This window comes from Megalobrama amblycephala, linkage group LG8 (genome assembly GCF_018812025.1).
Source record: "Megalobrama amblycephala isolate DHTTF-2021 linkage group LG8, ASM1881202v1, whole genome shotgun sequence".
Classification (NCBI taxonomy): Eukaryota; Metazoa; Chordata; class Actinopteri; order Cypriniformes; family Xenocyprididae; genus Megalobrama; species Megalobrama amblycephala.
The window spans coordinates 27,927,870-27,947,709 of NC_063051.1; the positions used below are offsets into that span (position 1 = coordinate 27,927,870).

Sequence of the window (19,840 nt, forward strand, 5' to 3'; positions counted from 1 at the left end):
GGAGATACCATCAAAAAATACACACGCACACATATGTTGGTACACCTATCATTATGAGGACATTCCATAGGCGTAATGATTTTTATACTTACTAAATACAGTATGTGAAATATTATTACAATTTAAAATACATTTAAAAAAAAAAAGAAAAGGAAAAAAAAAAGTGATTTATTCCTGCAGCATAATTTCAGCATCATTACACCAGTCTTCAGTGTCACATGATCCTTCAGAAATCATTCTAATATGCTGATTTGATGCTCAAGAAACATTTGTATAAATGATCAATGTACAAATGCATCAGTGTATTAGAATGATAATTGTGCCAGATAATGGTGGTATCCTGATATGGCCAGTACAGTGCAGTTTCTTCTCACCTTCTAAAGAGCAAACAGCAGACCTGGCTTCTGTCATCATGGTCTCCTTATCGGGGTGTTACTGTTGATAACACGAGCAAAAGAGCATTTACAAGTCTCAAAAGTCTAATAGATAGTTTTATGACTGCTGAAGAGTCAGTTGGAGCCCTTTTCCATGATACTGTTATCAGCAGCGCACACATGAGGCGCAATTACTGCTAGATGCACTCATAGAAATCACATTTAGAAAAACTTTTATGGTTGGAATAAGCTTGTGGTGTGGATTAATTGCCACAACTACTGTATCCTGTGTCTCTACGTTCTAGGCTTTCTTTGTTGATAATCTATGGTCTCTAATAATAAAGAATGTTTATGTCTGTCAATTCTTTGGAACTTGTAATCTCAGCATGATTAGCTATAAATATTTCTGACAAATGACAAATAGATATCCAGCATGGTGCCATTGTTGATTGAGTTCTCCTTTGTTTGCATTATTTGTGTTTAATCTGTCATTTATTATCCTTCCAGTCATTCAAAATCGTGGGTTAAAGGCCTTTATTGCTAGTATCATCATAACCAGTTAGATAAGTAAATGGCATTATGGGATTGTTATTGATAAAATAATGCAACAGAAAATTTTGCCCAGCATGTCACTGTCAGCATTTCCACTTTTTAATTAGTGGAGCTTACATTGCTACTACTGGGTCAAAAAAAAACAAATCTTATTCAAATATTAATAAGGGCTTTGTTTCTCTCTTTATTTCCTTTTTATCACGCTGTCCTGTCTAGTTAAATGGTTTAGTATTGCTCATTAGATGTTCTGGAAGCAGTTATGTTTGCTAAATGGCTTTTCCCTTTTCATTTCAGGAAGAATCCTCAACCGATTCTCCAAAGACATTGGCCAGCTTGATTCCTTACTTCCGTGGACATTTGTGGATTTTATCCAGGTAAGTTTTGTAGTTCAGTGTCTGTTAAACACCGTGTATAATATGCACATTGCTAACGTGGCTGTATTAGAACACCCATCACTTGTGGCCATACGCATTATTATTCGCTCTGGTAAACCAAGTGTTGTAGTCCAACAACATATTGTGGCTTTTCCCCTGGCAAATGACAATGTGGTCAATGCGTGGGTGACAGGCGTCACTTTATGTGCTCAGAGCGCTATTGTCTAAAGCTTGACAGACTGAGTGGAAGTACAATAGTCTTTCTTTTAAGGAGCTTTTCATTGTGTGGGGCTGCAGAATCCTTCTCGTTCTCTCTCAGGATGAGAAAACGCTGCAGTCACTATAGCCTTTCCCACAGTCCTCTCTCAATATTGGTTCCCTTTAGTGTGACCGCATAGTCAGCATGCATTGTTGAATGCTTCCTAAAGAATAGCATACCACTATGCTGCTTGTACTATGTATTGGTGCCTTCGAGTCGGAATGATTGTACTTACTGATGTACTTCAAGCTGTGTCTTTTAGATGAACACTTGTTGGAAATTAATATTGTGTCTCATTTCTTGCATTTGTGCCAATAATCGTCTTGTGTTTCTCTGTTTAGTGAAAGTAAAGATGAAAGAAACTTTGCCCAACGCATTCATTTTATTTTGAGTAAAATCACTTTGTGTTAGTTCGCCAATTTTCAACCTGCTTTGTTTTGTTACAATGTCAGTAGTATAAGTGAACGATGTTTACTCTTTCTCTGTGTTACCTGGACCTTCAACTTCCTATTTATTTGTCAGCAACATGTTGGATGTTGCAAAACATGTTATTCAGACTTTTGACAGCTCCGGGGCTTTCGTGGAATCTACAGATTGTGCTTCTGCATTTTTGTATCCCTACTCATAGACTGCCGGATCGACAGAGGGTTATTAACAGAACAGAACAGTTGTTGTAAGAGTAGGTTTATCGCTGACAATTACTATGGTTACAGCTTTCTTAACTGTATGCAGCACCATTTTGTTTTGGGGGTTGAGCAGAACTGACAGACTGAACCAATAGTTTCTTTCAGTTTTTTTCCTCTGCGTTTGGCCTAAAATATTGTTCATTGTCATCCAGTTTGAAAATACGAACAGAGGTTTTTCTGCGACGGCGTCATCTCCATATTTATGATTCTTTACTGCCTTTAGCCACTGCCTCCAATGTGCTGGATCCTTTACTGGAAACTAAAAATAACTGACTCCCGCTAAACGTTTACTCTTTGAATTCTTGCACCCTGGAACAATACAATTTGACACCATTATGGCTAAAAGTTTGCTAAGAAGTATTTCCTACTAAAGGGTTTGACTCTGGTCAGATGTATCCATTAGGGCTGGGTATTGACACAAATTTCACGATTTGATTCGATTACAATTTCGATTCACAAGCTTGCGATTCAGTTCTGATTCGATTCAATATTGATTATTTTGGATATATATCAGGTACAGTACATTGAAAATTTTCTCAAGGAAAAAAAATCTCTCAACTAATGCTGTAAACTATTCATGAGTCAGTTGGTACTACATTACCAGATAATATTAAAGGTTAAAATGAACTGATTTGTGCTTAAATTACACTTTTTTTAAATAAAAATAAAGTTATAATAGTAAGTTTACAATCACAATTATATTTCAAATCCAATTTGCTCTAACTGTAACATTCTTCAAAATATCATCTTTTGTGTTCAACTTGAGGGTGCACTATCCCTTTAAAGGTGCCCTAGATTATGTTTTTAAAAGATGTAATATAAGTCTAAGGTGTCCCCTGAATGTGTCTGTGAAGTTTCAGATCAAAATACCCCATAGATTTTTTTTTTTATTAATTTTTTTAACTGCCTATTTTGGGGCATCATTATAAACGCGCCGATTTTATGCTGCGGCCCCTTTAAATCCCGTGGTCCATGCCCACAGAGCTCGCGCTTGCCTTGAACAGTGCCTTAACAAAGTTTACACAGCTAATTTAACCCTCAAAATGGATCTTTACAAAGTGTTCGTCATGCATGCGTCGGATTATGTGAGTATTGTATGCTGTTATATTGTTTACTTCTGATTTTGAATGAGTTTGATAGTGCTCCGTGGCTAACGGCTAATGCTACACTGTTGGAGAGATTTATAAAGAATGAAGTTGTGTTTATGCATTATACAGACTGTTAAACTGTGTTTAAAAATGAAAATAGCGACGGCTCTCTTGTCTCCGTGAATACAGTAATAACCGATGGTAACTTTAACCACGTTTAACAGTACATTAGCAACATGCTAACGAAACATTTAGAAAGACAGTTTACAAATATCGCTAAAAATATCATGTTATCATGGATCATATCAGTTATTATTGCTCCATCTGCCATTTTTCGCTATTGTTCTTGCTTGCTTACCTAGTCTGATGATTTGGTTGTGTACAGATCCAGACGTTAATACTGGCTGCCCTTGTCTAATGCCTTTTATAATGTTGGAAACGTGGGCTGGCATATGCAAATATTGGGGGCGTACACCCCGACTGTTACGTAACAGTCAGTGTTATGTTGAGATTCGCCTGTTCTTTGGAGGTCTTTTAAACAAATGAGATTTATATAAAAAGGAGGAAACAATGGAGTTTGAGACTCACTGTATGTCATTTCCATGTACTGAACTCTTGTTATTTAACAATGCCAAGATAAATTCAATTTTTCATTCGAGGGCACCTTTAACATCTCCTCGCAATTTCTTTGGACTGCCAAAATTTTAGGCATTTTGTGCAAAATTGGATTACATTGCATATGCAAATTAACCATAAATTCCAAGATCCTGACTGGATCCCACTTGCTAAATTAAAGCTACTTTTTAGAATGGTTTTTACTACATAATTCATACATAATTATTGTAAAATGGTAGGCATACACTGTATGGTGCATGCACAGTATTCTGGTTTTCCATTCTGAATATGACCACGCTGACATTGCGACCAAAGCGGTTTCTAAAAGAAGTTTTAAAGAGGGAGATCTCACTCTGACGTTATTGTGGATCTTTTACGTGGCGAGTCCCGAAATCACGAGCACAGTAATGCCTCTGTCAGTTTGTGTTCCGCCATAGTCTGTGGTCATTCTCACACTAACCTTAAGTTGTTAACATGGTTGTGGGGATTATGGGTCATTTGAGTGAGATCGCACTCAGAAAGTGTCAAGTCATGCTGTCATGGCAGTCTCACTGTTTTTCTTCCGTGTTCTTTGATAAATGTTTGTGGTCAAAAGGAGCAGCCAAAACCACAAAGTGCATATAATGACAGCAGTCAACTGCCATGACGCAGTGCTTCTAAAGCTCGCTTCCCATTTGGAACACACTTTGTTCACTTATTTTACTGTTTATTTATTTTAATTTTTATTCTGTACATCTCTCCCTTTTTCATGCTTTTGTGCACTACAGGTGTTTCTTCAAATCATTGGAGTCATTGCTGTGGCATCTTCAGTCATCCCTTGGATTCTAATTCCGGTGCTGCCCCTATTGATTTGCTTCCTGTTTCTACGCCGCTACTTCCTGCGGACATCTCGAGATGTCAAGCGCATTGAATCCACTAGTTAGTGTCTTCAATTTTCTCAAATCAAATCTGAGAATAAAATCTTCTTCAGTAATGTTTCATCAGAGCATCTTTTTAGGTGTCCTATAAGTTAAGTCAGTCTGATGTTGATGACTGTGTGTATTTGCGTTCCTACAGCTCGAAGTCCTGTATTCTCCCATCTGTCATCCTCACTGCAAGGCCTCTGGACCATTCGTGCCTTTAAAGCCGAGGAAAGGTTTCAGCAAGCGTTTGATGCCCATCAAGATCTTCACTCAGGTCAGTTAAGGAGTCGGCCACTTACAGGACTCAGCTTAGCTCTTACCTTATGAATGTGGTGTTTAAAATGTTGTGTACTCCTATAGAGGCCTGGTTCTTGTTCTTGACCACTTCACGCTGGTTTGCAGTACGTTTGGATGGGATGTGTTCTGTGTTTGTGACCATCACAGCCTTTGGATGCCTTCTTCTTAAAGACAGTAAGAAATCCAGATCAAAGCATAAAAAAAAGCATACAAAGCACTACTCACCAAACACAATCCTCAGCGTTCATGGTGACTGTGCACTGAATCTTGAGTACTGGGACAACACAAGCTACACAACTAGGGGGAGAAATATTATAGATATTATGTATTTCATAGATATTTAATGGTATTGACAAAAAGTAGCTGTGAATCCTTAAATATTTTTTAAATGAAACACTAATTTAAATGTACTTACATATTGTGTATATGCACTACTGTTCAAAAGTTTGGGGTCTTTTTAAAAAAAAAAGAAATGAATATTTTTATTCAGCAATTATAAATGTCTTTACTGTCACTTTCAATCAATTTAATGAAATTGTAAAGATATTTAAAATGTTACAAAAGTTATATATTTAAAATAAATGCTGTTCTTGTGAACTTTGTATTCATCAAAGAACCCTAAAAAAAAAGTATCTTGAAAAAAATATTAAGCAGCTCAACTATTTTTATCATTGATGATAATGAGCAATGTTTTTTGAGCAGCAAATCATCATATTAGAATGATTTCTGAAGGATCGTGTGACACTGAAGACTGGAGTAATGATGCTGAAAATTCAGCTTTGATCAGAGGAGTAAATTTGTGTTTTTGATTGAATAAATGCAGCCTTGGTTGAGCATAAGAGCTCAAATTTTTGAATGGTAGTGTATGTATGTTTATACGTTCATACATTTATTCTATATGAAGCATGATGTGAAAATGTTGCTTTCATAGTTATGTGGGATGCCCCATGTCTCAAGAATTAATGGTCTTTGATGCTCATATTGCCTCAGATCACCAACTTTCTTTGAAAATAAACTTCTGGATGTTTCCAGAACATCTTTTTTCTAGGATTAATATCAACTTTGTTTTAAACTCATTATGTTTACATGATACCCAACTGTACTTGCTGAATCTCTTTTTTGAGACCAGTATGTGAATGAGTATTGATTGTGTCTGATTCTCACAGGTATGAAGGCGGGAGATGTGGGATTGGCCTTGTCTTATGCAGTCACCCTAATGGGAATGTTCCAGTGGGGCGTTAGACAGAGTGCCGAGGTGGAGAACATGGTAAGAACCTTGAAATATTTGTCACATGATCTTTCAGAAATCATTCTAATATGCAGATTTTATGCTCAAGAAACATTTATTGTGGGAAAAAAATATTTATTTAAAATAGAAATATGTTGTAACAATGTTAAGAAGTCTTTACTGCCACTCTTGATCAATGTATTGCATCCTTGCTGAATAATAGAAGGGTGAGATCCACTGACGTAAACCTCTTATGGTGTGTGTGTGCATATTTACATAAATTAATATGCTTTCTGAATGATGTGTCCTTCTAGATGACGTCAGTGGAGAGAGTATTAGAGTACACAGAGCTAGAAAGTGAAGCACCTTGGGAAACCCAAAAACGCCCTCCTCCCGACTGGCCAAATCGGGGCCTGATAACCTTCGACAAGGTCAACTTCTCTTACAGTTCTGATGGACCTGTCATCCTCAAAAACCTCTCAGCCATGTTCAGACCTAAAGAGAAGGTGAGTCCAGCACCAGCTCCAGATCATCATAATACGAGTCAGTCAGGACATTTGCGCTGATGTTTTCTGCTCTGCATTGATCAGGTTGGAATCGTTGGACGGACTGGTGCAGGGAAAAGTTCCCTGATTTCGGCACTGTTCCGTCTGATGGAGCCAGAAGGTAAAATCTTCGTGGATGGAGTGTTGACCTCGGAGATCGGCCTGCACGACCTCCGCCAGAAGATGTCAATCATCCCACAGGATCCCGTACTGTTCACAGGAACCATGAGGAAGAACCTAGACCCCTTCAGCCAGCACTCAGACCAGGACTTGTGGAACGCTCTGGAAGAGGTGAATACTTGCTGTAATAGAGAGCTGCAGGGATGACGTATTTATGTAGGCCAAAAAAACAGTTTCATCTATAATTTTTAACATTTAATAGGTTTTAAAAAATATAACAACTTTTAATTTAAGTGAACAATCTTCACATAAACCCATTCTAATTAATGTACACATGATTGAATCATCCTAGATTGATCTTTTGTAACAGGCACATAGATCCATTTTCCAATGGACCTTTTACCCCAGTAGACTTGCATTACTATTATAGATATAATACAGTTAATAAGTGATCTCTGACTTCTGGCATATGCTGTCTGCTCAAAGGTCCAGCTGAAGGCTGCTGTGGAGGAGTTGCCTAGTAAGCTCGAGACAGAACTGGCTGAGTCCGGATCAAACTTCAGCGTGGGTCAACGGCAACTCGTCTGTCTAGCTAGAGCCATTCTGAGGAAGAACCGTATTCTCATCATCGATGAGGCCACTGCAAATGTGGACCCTCGGTGAGTCCTTTACCTAGTTACTTTTGACCTGGCTCTGAGATTGTTGAAGGTCCTTTATAAATTAATATAGGCACTCTGAGAGCTTTAAATGTATGTTATGTGTCCTACAGGACAGACGAGCTGATCCAGAAAACCATCCGGGAGAAGTTCAAGGAATGCACCGTCCTCACCATCGCACACAGACTCAACACCATCATAGACAGTGACCGCATCCTGGTGAGTGCAGAGATGAAGAGCTCTTTATAATGCATTCGGATCCATTATGACCTGGGGTGCGTTTCCGAAAGCCAATCATCATCGCAAGTTCCGACGTTACCAATAGAATTCAGTGGAACTTGCGAACATAGTTGGCTAACGATGCTTTTGGGAAATGCACCCCTGGAAAAGATACAAAAATGCTTAGTTTTTAGTACAGAAACTAAACATTGCAAATGAGCCAAGACTATTAAAATACACCATTTATTTTATTTCTTTAGATTTTTTAAAAAGATATATCACCATTTACAAAAAAAAAAGGTAACACCTTTTGCATTAGGGTCCACATACCCAAGCATCAACTGAGGCTTTACAAATTGTTATGCATACTTTTGTTTTTTAGTTTGTTTGTTATTTTACATTCATAACATTGTAAGTTACATTTGGCTCGGAAATACTTGAAAAATCAATCACCTTTTATCTGAAAGTGAAAGATTATCCAAGTAAAGGGAATATACTTCATTTAAAACCATTCCAGAGTAGGTACGCGTATTCGTACCGAACGGTTCACGGGGAAAGTTCCAAATGGAAGTGATCATCCCTATGTGTACAGGGTACGCTCGTGCCATATGTAGCCATTTGGAATGCACTTGGCAAAGAGAGCGGCGTAATTTCCTCCTTATCTTCAGCTGGGATGTTCCCGTGACAACGCAGCGCCAACATAAATAATATACAATTAATATTTTTAAAAGTTTTTTATATATATATTACTTTTTATATACAGTATTATATAGCATATTTTAAAAAATTTTAAAATATAAAATGTATGTTTTTATTTGCAACAGTTAGGCTAAAAAGAAAAAAGAATTATGCCGTTAAAACAGCGACATCTGCTGGCGGACACTGTGCTGCATTGTCACGGAAACATACCAGCTGAAGATAATGAGGAAATTACACCGCTCCCTTTGCCAAGTGCATTCCAAACAGCTACATACGGCACACGCGTGTCCTGCTCACATAGGGCATAGGAATGATCACTTAAATTTGGAATTTGCCTCGTGAACCGTTCGGTACGAATATGCATACCATTACACCCATATTCCAGAGTAATATCAATGTTGTTTTGTTAGAAAATGAATATGTAGGTTTCATAAATTTGGATTGTTTTTGAGCAGTCATGAGTTTGAAGGAATTTAATGAATTTCAATGGAGTTAATAATACTGGTAATTCTGAGATTATTCTTATAAATTTCATATAATGATATATTCAAATAAGAATTCTGATGAATTTTGAAAAAATATATTTTTTCTTGCATCAGTTTTTTTTCTGTAATTCGTGTAAAATTTTACATTTCAAAGAAATTCGCAATAGTTAATTACAAGAATTAAAAAGGGGTCAATGTAGTAAAAACACTAATTTAAAACTGATTTTTTTTTTGTGCTTTCACTCATTACTGTGAAGTTATTGATCAATATGATTAATAACAATATGGTTCCAGTTGAAAAATATAAAGTTATGAAAATCATATGCAGATTTTGAATGTTTTATGAGGATTAAAGGGATAGTGAAAATAATGAAGATTCTATCATATTTACATAATTTCTCACCCTCATATCTTTCTAAACCTTCATGGTTTTCATCCTGCTTTTTTCCATGCTACGTAAGTGAATATTGGGACCTATATAACCAGGAGCCATCAAGCTCAAAAAAGTCAACAACAACAAAATAAAAGGCACCATAAGAATATTTTTATGTATGCTGCATATTTATGAACAGAAATGATGAAAGTAATCACTTGCGGTTTTGGTGAGTGAGTCAGTAGACTAATTCGAAGCAGTAACTCGTGAGTTTAACTGACTGATCTTTGAGTCTTTTTGTTTGATTCATTAAAAAGTACCAGATCATAAGAGTCATTCATTAATGAATTGGACTAAAGTTACCGGATCTTAATTTCACAAATCATTTGGTTGCAGTATTTTTCTTCCCAATGGAACCAGTTTTGGAAAGGTACTCAATACTAAAAGGGAGGCATAAAAAAATAGATGTTTATTTTTCTTGCAGGTTCTGGATGCAGGTCGGATCCATGAGTATGACGCCCCCCACGTTCTCCTACAGAACCATAACGGGATCTTGTACAAGATGGTGCAGCAGACAGGAAAGGCAGAGGCAGCCTCGCTCCTGCAGACCGCAAAAGAGGTAAGCAGATCACCGGACGTCCACAGGAACATGGTGACCCCCTGCATCAGTTTAATACCGATGTGAAGTCTCCCATCCATGTTGTCCTGTCCGATGGCCAAATATGTGCCACATGTACCTGTGCCAGAAACCCACAATACGCAGTGTTTCAAAGAGCCCAGGCCTTTGTGCTGTCAGTCAGTATTAGTTTCCCCCTCCTCAGCGGCATGTTGTTCTCCCTTCGGATCAGGTTCCTCTCCACCTCCTTCAACCGGTGAGCTCATTCTCCGAACCGGCCCCTCTGGAGCTGACCGCCGGGGCTTTCAAGCACACATCTACCTGATATTAGACCACTCCGCCTTTGTGCGCTCTGAATACCGGCTCAATTGAGAGTATATCTGATAGTGTGGCCAACTGTTTGTCGGCCATGCTTTGTGTTGTTGGGACTTTTCTCTGTGTATCTGCGGGGGGTGTGGGTCCGAACACCAGGTGCTTTTTCTTCTTTTTGTCTTTACGCTCATTGTTAGCCATGGGTGCTTTTAAATACAATGAGAGGTTTTGATTACTGCATAATAATGATATTAAATAAGGGGGGATTTTTACTTCCATTCAGCCTCCTGTGTTCTGTCCCCTGTGTTTAGAAAAGCATTGTCAGGGAAGGTTTGGGAAAAGAGTGACGCCTTTCATCCCATTCCAGGTCTCATTAAAGGGTCACATATATAAATACACAGTGCTGGGTAGATTACTTACAAATTGTAATGCGTTACAGATTGCAAATTAAATTACGTGGTTATTAACGTAATCTGTTAGATTACACATTTTAGGTAAAGTACCTTCTGATTACTTTTAGATTACTTTTAGATTACTTTTGACCTAACTCATTGATCATATTGATTTAAAATATTGATACCATATTAATGTAAAAATACAAAGAGAAAGAAAATATATTCCACAATATTAAGGGCATTAAATATAACATTGTCATGGTTTCCCAAAAAACTGCAGGGGGTTAGTGAGTTCATGAAAAGCTGCTAATTAATTAAATCATAAAAATTCCAAATTAAAGTAAATAAATAAAAACAAATCAAATATGAAATATATTATTTACCTGCATGTCATGTGACCGTTAATCAGCATCAGAGAACAGTGAATATGCGAATGTGTTGTTAAATTGACTTAAATATATTAGGTCAAAAGCTGACAAAATGACTCAGAGTGATTTGTTGTATGAATATCTGAACATACAACATATTAGGGCTGTACGATTAATCGAAAATAAACTGCACGTGATTTGGCAAATGGCTGCGTTTTTTTTTTTTTTTTATGCGCAGCTTGTCAGTGAAGTACGGCTAAATGCTGCTCCATATGAAAGCCAAAAGCTGCAATAACTAAACTTATCATTTTGTTGGCAGACTGTAATCCAGAAAGGTCCAAATGACAATCATCAGTGACAACTGGAGATTCACCCATAGTCAAAACCAGAAAACTTAGTTAAAAAAGATTTATTGCTTTTTTTCTCAGTTGGTCAGAACAAAAGTAGCAGACATGTTACTTGCTTGTTCAGATGACATTTTCTTATTTTTCTTATTAAAATTCTTATTTTGGTCATACTTCCAAGATGTAGAATCTGTGATTCTGAAGTACAGTATCCACACCGATGTAGTGACTGACAGCAAACATTAGATTCATCTGCGCTGAGGAGCCGTGCCATTGCACAACCCATGTAAAGATCCGCAAATAACTGCAGTTGCAGGTTTCAAACAGAGATGGCGACAAAGAGGCAAAACTTACGGCCTGCAGCTTTAAACATGACTAATAAACACACGACTACGACAAAGTATGGTTTATCCGAGTTCTTCAAGCCTTCTCGGGTATTTTCATAATAATAAAGTATATTTATAATGCAATGCCAAACGACATAGCCTTTATCACTGTATAGAATACTATGAAATAATATGTGTGCTTTATTCTGTGTAAGAAGCCACATCATCTCACATAAGGATGTTATTTCAAACACTCAACTGACATTATGAAGTGAGTTTGGAGTAAAAACATGCTATTGCATGTTGTCTTTTGTTGGACAAGAGGTTCATAAATGCTTATGTTTGGAAAGATGTTTGACGCATGTTGCTTTTTCAAATGCACATTATAAGCGATTTAAACTCGCAGTGCTTTCAGATGGAGTAGCATTTACTTCTGATCACAGAGCCATGCTTCACTGACAAGCTGCGCATAAAAAAAAAAAAAATCACACAATGGTTTAAGCACGATTTTCGGATTTTGGGGGACTACACATTGTGCATAAGCAATGCTTTTATCGCTTGTTTCTGCTTCTTTTTTTTGCCTGTGTTTTGATCTGGAGATTCTCTCCTCTTTCAGAAGATGATTAACAGTGAAAACACTGAAAGCTGGAAAATTAGGTTAATGGTGGGGAGAGAGTTACAATGCGTTCATCAGGATTTCATTAGATATGCAATAGAGAAAACACTCCTTAAATGTGAAATGATTTCTGTAAATTTAGTGGTCAAGAGCTGTTGCCTTTCTGTACTTGTGGCTGGTGTGTGCAATTCCACAAATCGAGAAGACTTTACCAACATATATAAGTGATTAGGTTTTTTGAAAATTGAAAAGATAAAAAACATCATGTGGGGAGAATCAATGAATATATAATCTAAAAATGTAACGTTTTAAAATTCTCATAATGGGACTACGACTACAATTTTTGGAGTCTGATTATGTAATCCAGATTACATGTAATCGGTTACTACCCAGCACTGCGTGTACATCACACTAACAGCGCTCTCTCTTTTCGTTTTCAGTCTTACATGAACCGCAGTCCGGACCACCAGCTCAATGGTTTCGCCACCACTGGAGATGGCAGCTTGGTTATCTTCGAGACTGCTTTATAACAGCCTGGAATGTGATGTACACGGGGCACGGCTTCCCCAGCATCCTCAGCTTCTGCGGAAGACAACAGCCAAACGTTCTGCCTCCCTCGCTCAAGACACCAGGCTGAGCGGAGCAGGAGACGCGTACATGCGCTGAGCGCACACGCCACTGACTCCAGAGAGGACGGGCTGCAATCACACGAGAGGAAGCACCAGTTAGACTTTATACACCAGCGTTCTGATTTCTCCAGTATCCTAGCGATAGGTTGTACACTGTATATTATGATTATAAATATGTGCCTTAATGTGTAAGTGTAGTACCAGCACTGCTATAGGCCAAAGAGATTGCTTGCCTTTGCTCAAATTAAACACTATGCTATGAGCTTAGACTAACTTAGTTTTACTAACGGTGCCTTTATACTCATGAACCTTCTGAAAGCTACAATAAGGCCTTATAAACATTGAGAACAATGTACTGAGAGGGCTCTAAAAAGTAGTTTAAAAATGGCATCTATTTTTATTATTATTATTATTCTGACACTCCATTTGCCTTAATCAAAAACAATAATCACCTTTTCAAGACAGCTTGGAGAAAAACATTTGCTGGAAAACAATCTTTCTGTAAATGCTGTATTGTATAGAATATGTTGACTCTTAATGTTTGACACAATTTCTTGTGCAATACAAAAAAGACTGAGCTGTTAATTTTGCGATTACTGTTTCCTTTAAATGTAACGCTGTCCCTGATTCTTTTGATCTTTAAAAAAAAAATCATTTTATTTTTTATAATTTGATTTGTGAATTTGAAACTGAGAATGAAAGGGATGTTGAGTGACTGAAAACACCAGTGTAATTTATAGATACATGTTTAGTCCTTTTTATGCTTTCGTTTGTTTTGTTTTTTTCACGGAGGTAAAAAGAGAGAAAGTTGCAGTACTAGCCAAAAAGATTTTTGTGAAGTGCAGTTTAGCCCAAAAGCTTTATTTAAATGAAACGACGGAAGTCAATATTTTTAACTTGTTGGTTATTTGTTCAAGAATTAAGTTAAATGTTTGTCAAATACCATCTGGGATTGTGTTCTGTTAAAAATGACTGCTGGTTAAGGAATCAGTGTTTGCTGTTTAAAAGTCAAAAGTACATGTTTGTATTATTTGTCGTTATGTTAAAATTTGTGTTTGCAATTGTGTCATATCAGATTCTTGTATTTGGATTAAACCACTTTGATAAAAATAAAAAGAGAAAGATGTGGCAAAATGTGATTTAAAAAAATCTGTAACAAGTGTACAATGAATATACATTATTATCACTTAATAGTTTTGTTTGAACTTGTTTGTTCGTCTTTGGCTCAAAGCCACTTGCTACAAACTTTTCTTCACGGAAGCTTTAATTTCAGTGAGTGAGATAAAATATTTCAATTCAATTTTGTGTCCAATTATTTTCCAGACGTAGTTTTGGTTAACTTGCCTTGCATTCGCTATACAACAGTGGGTGATGTTCACGAAGACGACTCGGCAGAATGGAAGTGTTTCCCCAAAGGGTTAGTTCACCCAAAAATGAAAATTCTGTCATTAATTACTCACCGTAAGTGAAGGCTTTCTTGTTCGTGTCCAGCCAAATTGGCCAAAGCTGATCATGTGAGCAGCACGACGCATGCTTTTGATGCTGACGCAGGAGCCAACCAATGAGTTGGTGTTCTGACATAGAATCTGGAAGCGCTGGACATGAACAACATGAGAATGACACACCAGAGAAGAAGATATTGTTGAATAAAGTCGTTATTTTTGTTTTTGTCTTTGTGCGTAAAAAGTATTCTTGTCACTTCATAAAATTAAGGTTTAACCACTGCAGTCACGTAGACTTTTTAAACAATGTCTTTAGTACCTTTCTGGACCTTGAAAGTGTCGGTTAAATTGCTGTCTACGGGCGAGAATATTGTAGAAAAGAGAACATGGCCCCTTTAAGCATTTTAGTTACTCTTTCTGTGATCTAGTCTCTTATTGGTTGTTCAGTTACGCACTCTTTTGTATCTATAGAGGGTAAAGTTAAGTTTTTCTTTAGTTAGTTTTTGGAGTCGCTCACATGCTCATCACACGTCAGAAAAACTGCCGTCCTGTGCCGGAGCAAGAGCGCCTATCTGCCGCATCACTTTCAAATAAAGTGTGTGTTTATGAATGCTATACTGTTGGTGAATACGCTGGAACTTTGACTTACATCTATGCAGAAGTTCAGTGAACTCTGTGAATGAATCACCTTTTCGCGGCTCATTTCACCCACGTTTCCATTGCATCGACTCAAATCAGTAGCATGACAATATACCTCGCGGATTTCATCAAAAATATCTTAATTTGTGTTCCGAAGTTGAACGAAGGTCTCGCGGGTGTGGAACGACATGAGGGTGAGTAATTAATGACAGAATTTTCATTTTTGGGCGAACCCTTTAAGTTTCCCTCAGGACTTTTGTAAAACCCAAAATATGACCACACCTCAGATTTAATAATAAATCGCGCTAGTCGGACGCTTGAACATTTTGAGTTTACTCGCTTCATTCGCGCGTGAAATTTACTTAACAATTTACTTCACAGCCCATGAGAGGGGCTCTCACCCTTCTTTAAATATGTGTCCAAGATTCTTCCACACACTTCCTCTGAATAAATACACAACTCGTCAGCGGGAAAGTAGTTGTAAAATACTACGAATAGGCTCAATTTGCCGGCTTTAGCTAGCTTGTAGTCTCAATATTTATATAGCCTATAGCTCAAATTGAGACTGTTAAGACTGTTTTGTATAAAAGTACGCGTCAAGCGCCCAAAACGCTCAATCCGCGCCGCCTCATTCGCGCGAATCGTGTCATTCGCGCCGCAGGATGTCTATTCGCGTCTTTGCATTGACTTTACATGTAAATCATTCGCGCTTAACGCTTAATTCGCGTCTGGTGTGAACGCACCAGTTCACATATCGCGTCTAAAAACGCGTGGAAAGCGCGGCCGCTTTCTTCTTCTTTCCAAAGTGCTTGTGCTCCTTTGGTGTCTGTCATTGAACTGCGCTCTCCACGACGACGAGGAAGTTTCAGCAAAGGATAAATTAGCTCTACTACTAGATATATTTATGGAGATGAGATATAAAAACCACACTGTACAGCTATGATCAGCTGTTCGCCTGAGCTTTCAATGTTTTGTTACAGAAAGCCCGAAGCTGATTGGTTGGTTCTTGTCACATGACCTGCGGTGCACTTGCGGCATTCTGAAAAGTTGAGAATTTTTCATCTCGATGCGCTTGGAAAACGCACCGCATGGCATGCGTCATGACCGCAAGGCTTCTAATATGAGCACGCCTGCCACACGCCTACATTTGAAATAACAAATTTGAGCGCGCAAAAGACGCGATATTTCAACGGCCCTTTAGAAGGCTGAAAAATCTCCTGAGCACAATCATTGCCTTCTGCCATTCCTTCTCGAATAAAAAAATAAAACGTATGCTGCACCTGCGTCAGGCTGTTGCTGGCTGGACAGGATTTACCGCGAGTTTTCAAAATCGTGATAATCAAACACGGTTTTAATGATAATTAAATATTAAACGATAATTCTAACCGTCAGTATTTTATCGTGGTTTATTGTAAAAACCGGTAATCGTCCCATCCCTAGTGGCTTACAAAATATCTGTGTGTACAATTCCATAAAACTTTAGAGAAAGGAAAATTTAAAAGATAAAAAGAAGAATTTGGGGGAATCAATGAATTCTGAATAATTTACTGTCATTTTGAGAATATTAAGTATTCATGTAATCAATAAAAAATAACTGTAATCTGATTGCGATATTTAAAAAATAAAAGTAATGTAATCAAATTACAAGTAGTTAATTTTTGGAATCTGATTACATAATCCAGATTACATATAATCAGTTACTACTCAGCACTGGTCAGGGGCTTGATTAATTCATACTGCATTTTATTTTATTTTCCTTTTTTTTTTTTTTTTTTATTAATCACACTAGAATGACTACACTAATAATTATCATGTCATAGTGCATAATATATTATCCTAACCTTCATTTCCATATGGGTTGATTACAACTGGGAAACCCCCTGTATTCCAATAACCCGGAGAAGAAAAAACGTTGTCACTTTACATCCCGCCCCATAATGTCTTTAAGATTTGGTGCCGGAGGTGACAGCAGGTATTTGTTTACAGTCTGTCATCCGTGTCTCATGGTGTTTTGAGACGATGTTATGTTAGGGCATAAAGGAATTAACCTGAAGGCAAAATCCTGGATTGACTGAGAACAAGAGGCAATGTGTTAGGCAAGCAGGCATCGAATCACAGCCTCTTGTCCTCAACATTTGTGGCTTTGTCTGTAATCGTAACCATCATCTCTGGAGAGTAAGTGATACTGTAGGCCTTTCTCCTCTTGGATGGACAAACAAAAGTGTGAGATCTTTGCAGTAGACGATCCTATTGTGTTCAGTTCAAAGGTGTGCACAAGAAGGAATGCTTGCCTTTACTTTTCCATTGAAAAAGCACTTTCAATACACTCTGGTAATGCGCAAAAATTGAGAGAAGATATGAAAGGATAGCCAGATCCATTATTATAGGAGATATGTGGTATGCTTCCCTTACAGCGATGATCTCATGGCAAAGCTGTACACACACTCGCACACACACTCTCTCTTAAACATGTCGATAAGTAGGCCAGAGTTACTTTAATTCTGTGCATTAATCATGTAATTTAGCCTGACCTTGGTTATTATCATTTGAAGTGGAATTTGCAATACCTTATTAAGATTATTAAATTATTTGACATAACCATTAGTCACCATTAATCAAAATGATTCTCACAGGAGGAATTTGTGTTTAAGCTTTTGAATAATACCTAATTTAGGATAATTACTAAAATATGTGATGGGGGGAAAGGCAATAAACAACCCACCAAGTGTCCCAATACCAGGACAGCTAAAGAAAGCACAAACATTTGTATTGTTAAAATTGAAGACGAGAACTTCTTGGACACTTAATAGTTGTCAAATATTTGTGGAACATGTCCATGGTTAAAAGAAATGAAAGTTCTGCCATCATTTACTCACCCTCATGTCATTCCAAACCTGTATGACTTTCTATATTTTGAAGAACATTTGGAGAAAAAAAAACTTTGAAACCCAATTGGCTCTTTGTAAACACATTCAAAATATGATTTTTGTTTTGCTCTGGGTGCTTTCTGTCCCTCCATATGAAAGTGCCGGACAACTACGCAACTGGCACTTTGTCGCTTCAAAAAGTTCATAAAATTATTAAAACTAATCCATATGAATTAAGTGGTTTAGTCCAAATTTTCTGACAAGACTCAATCACTTTATATGATGAACAGATCAAATTTAGGCTTTTATTCACATATAAGCTTTGATCAGCAAACATAAACAGAAGCTAAACCAAACCTGCTTGACACGCGAGAACAAACCTCTTGCAGAAGCTCAAATGTGCCACATTACAGATGAAAATAAACCTCATTGGTTCTTCCAGAAGCTCAAACATGCTGTGTAACACATGAATGAACCTCATTGTTTCTTGAAGAAGCTCAAACATGCTGCGTAACACACAAGAATGAACCTTGTTGGTTCTTTCAGAAGCTCAAACGTGCTGCATAACACATGAGAATGAACCTCATTAGTTCTTCCAGAAGCTCAAACATGCTGCGCAATACATAAATGGACATCATTGGTTCTTGAAGAAGCTCAAACATGCTGCTTAACACATGAGAATGAACCTCATTGTTTCTTGAAGAAGCTCAAACATGCTGCGTAACACACAAGAATGAACCTTGTTGGTTCTTTCAGAAGCTCAAACGTGCTGCATAACACATGAGAATGAACCTCATTAGTTCTTCCAGAAGCTCAAACATGCTGCGCAATACATAAATGGACATCATTGGTTCTTGAAGAAGCTCAAACATGCTGCTTAACACATGAGAATGAACCTCATTGGTTCTTCCGGAAGCTCAAATGTGCTGTGTAACACATGAGAATGAACCTCATTGGTTCTTCCGGAAGCTCAAACATGCTGCGTAACAGACGAGAATGAACCTCATTGGTTCTTCCAGAAGCTCAAACGTGCTGCGTAACACATGAGAATGAACCTCATTGGTTCTTGAGGAAGTTCAAACATGCTGCGTAACACACAAATGGACCTCATTGGTTCTTGAAGAAGCTCAAACGTGCTGCGTAACAGATGAAAATAAACCTCAGTGGTTCTTTCCGAAGCTCAAACGTACTGTGTAACACACGAGAATGAACCTCATTGGTTCTTGAAGAAGCTCAAACATGCTGCGTAACAGATGAAAATAAACCTCAGTGGTTCTTTCCGAAGCTCAAAAGTACTGTGTAACATATGACAACGAACCTCATTGGTTCTTGAAGAAGCTCAAACAATCTGCGTAACACATGAAAATGAACCTCGTTGGTTCTTCCGGAAGCTCAAATGTGCTGTGTAACACACAAATGGACCTCACTGGTTCTTGAAGAAGCTCAAACGTGCTGCGTAACAGATGAAAATAAACCTCAATGGTTCTTTCCGAAGCTCAAACGTACTGTGTAACATATGAGAATGAACCTCATTGGTTCTTGAAGAAGCTCAAACAATCTGCGTAACACATGAAAATGAACCTCGTTGGTTCTTCCGGAAGCTCAAACATGCTGCATAACACACAAATGGACCTCATTGGTTCTTGAAGAAGCTCAAACAATCTGCGTAACACACAAATGGACCTCATTGGTTCTTGAAGAAGCTCAAACATGCTGTGTAACACACGAGAATGAACCTCGTTGGTTCTTCCAGAAGCTCAAACGTGCTGCGTAGCACACAAGAATGAACCTCATTGGTTCTTGAAGAAGCTCAA

At 37.7% G+C, this 19,840-nt stretch overlaps 1 protein-coding gene across 1 annotated transcript in view; it reads left to right on the forward strand.

Annotated features, from left to right (window-relative positions):
- abcc4 (ATP-binding cassette, sub-family C (CFTR/MRP), member 4) overlaps window positions 1-14,378 on the forward strand; it is a 44,659-nt gene extending 30,281 nt beyond the window's left edge. Inside the window, exons 20-30 of the mRNA XM_048200333.1 lie at window positions 1,221-1,300; window positions 4,716-4,866; window positions 5,005-5,124; window positions 5,211-5,321; window positions 6,314-6,414; window positions 6,690-6,881; window positions 6,966-7,211; window positions 7,527-7,699; window positions 7,810-7,915; window positions 9,957-10,091; window positions 12,890-14,378. Coding sequence (XP_048056290.1) covers window positions 1,221-1,300; window positions 4,716-4,866; window positions 5,005-5,124; window positions 5,211-5,321; window positions 6,314-6,414; window positions 6,690-6,881; window positions 6,966-7,211; window positions 7,527-7,699; window positions 7,810-7,915; window positions 9,957-10,091; window positions 12,890-12,979 — 1,505 coding nt within the window. The 3' untranslated portion in view covers window positions 12,980-14,378. The remainder of the gene's footprint in view (window positions 1-1,220; window positions 1,301-4,715; window positions 4,867-5,004; window positions 5,125-5,210; window positions 5,322-6,313; window positions 6,415-6,689; window positions 6,882-6,965; window positions 7,212-7,526; window positions 7,700-7,809; window positions 7,916-9,956; window positions 10,092-12,889) is intronic.
- The last annotated feature ends 5,462 nt before the right edge of the window (window positions 14,379-19,840 follow it).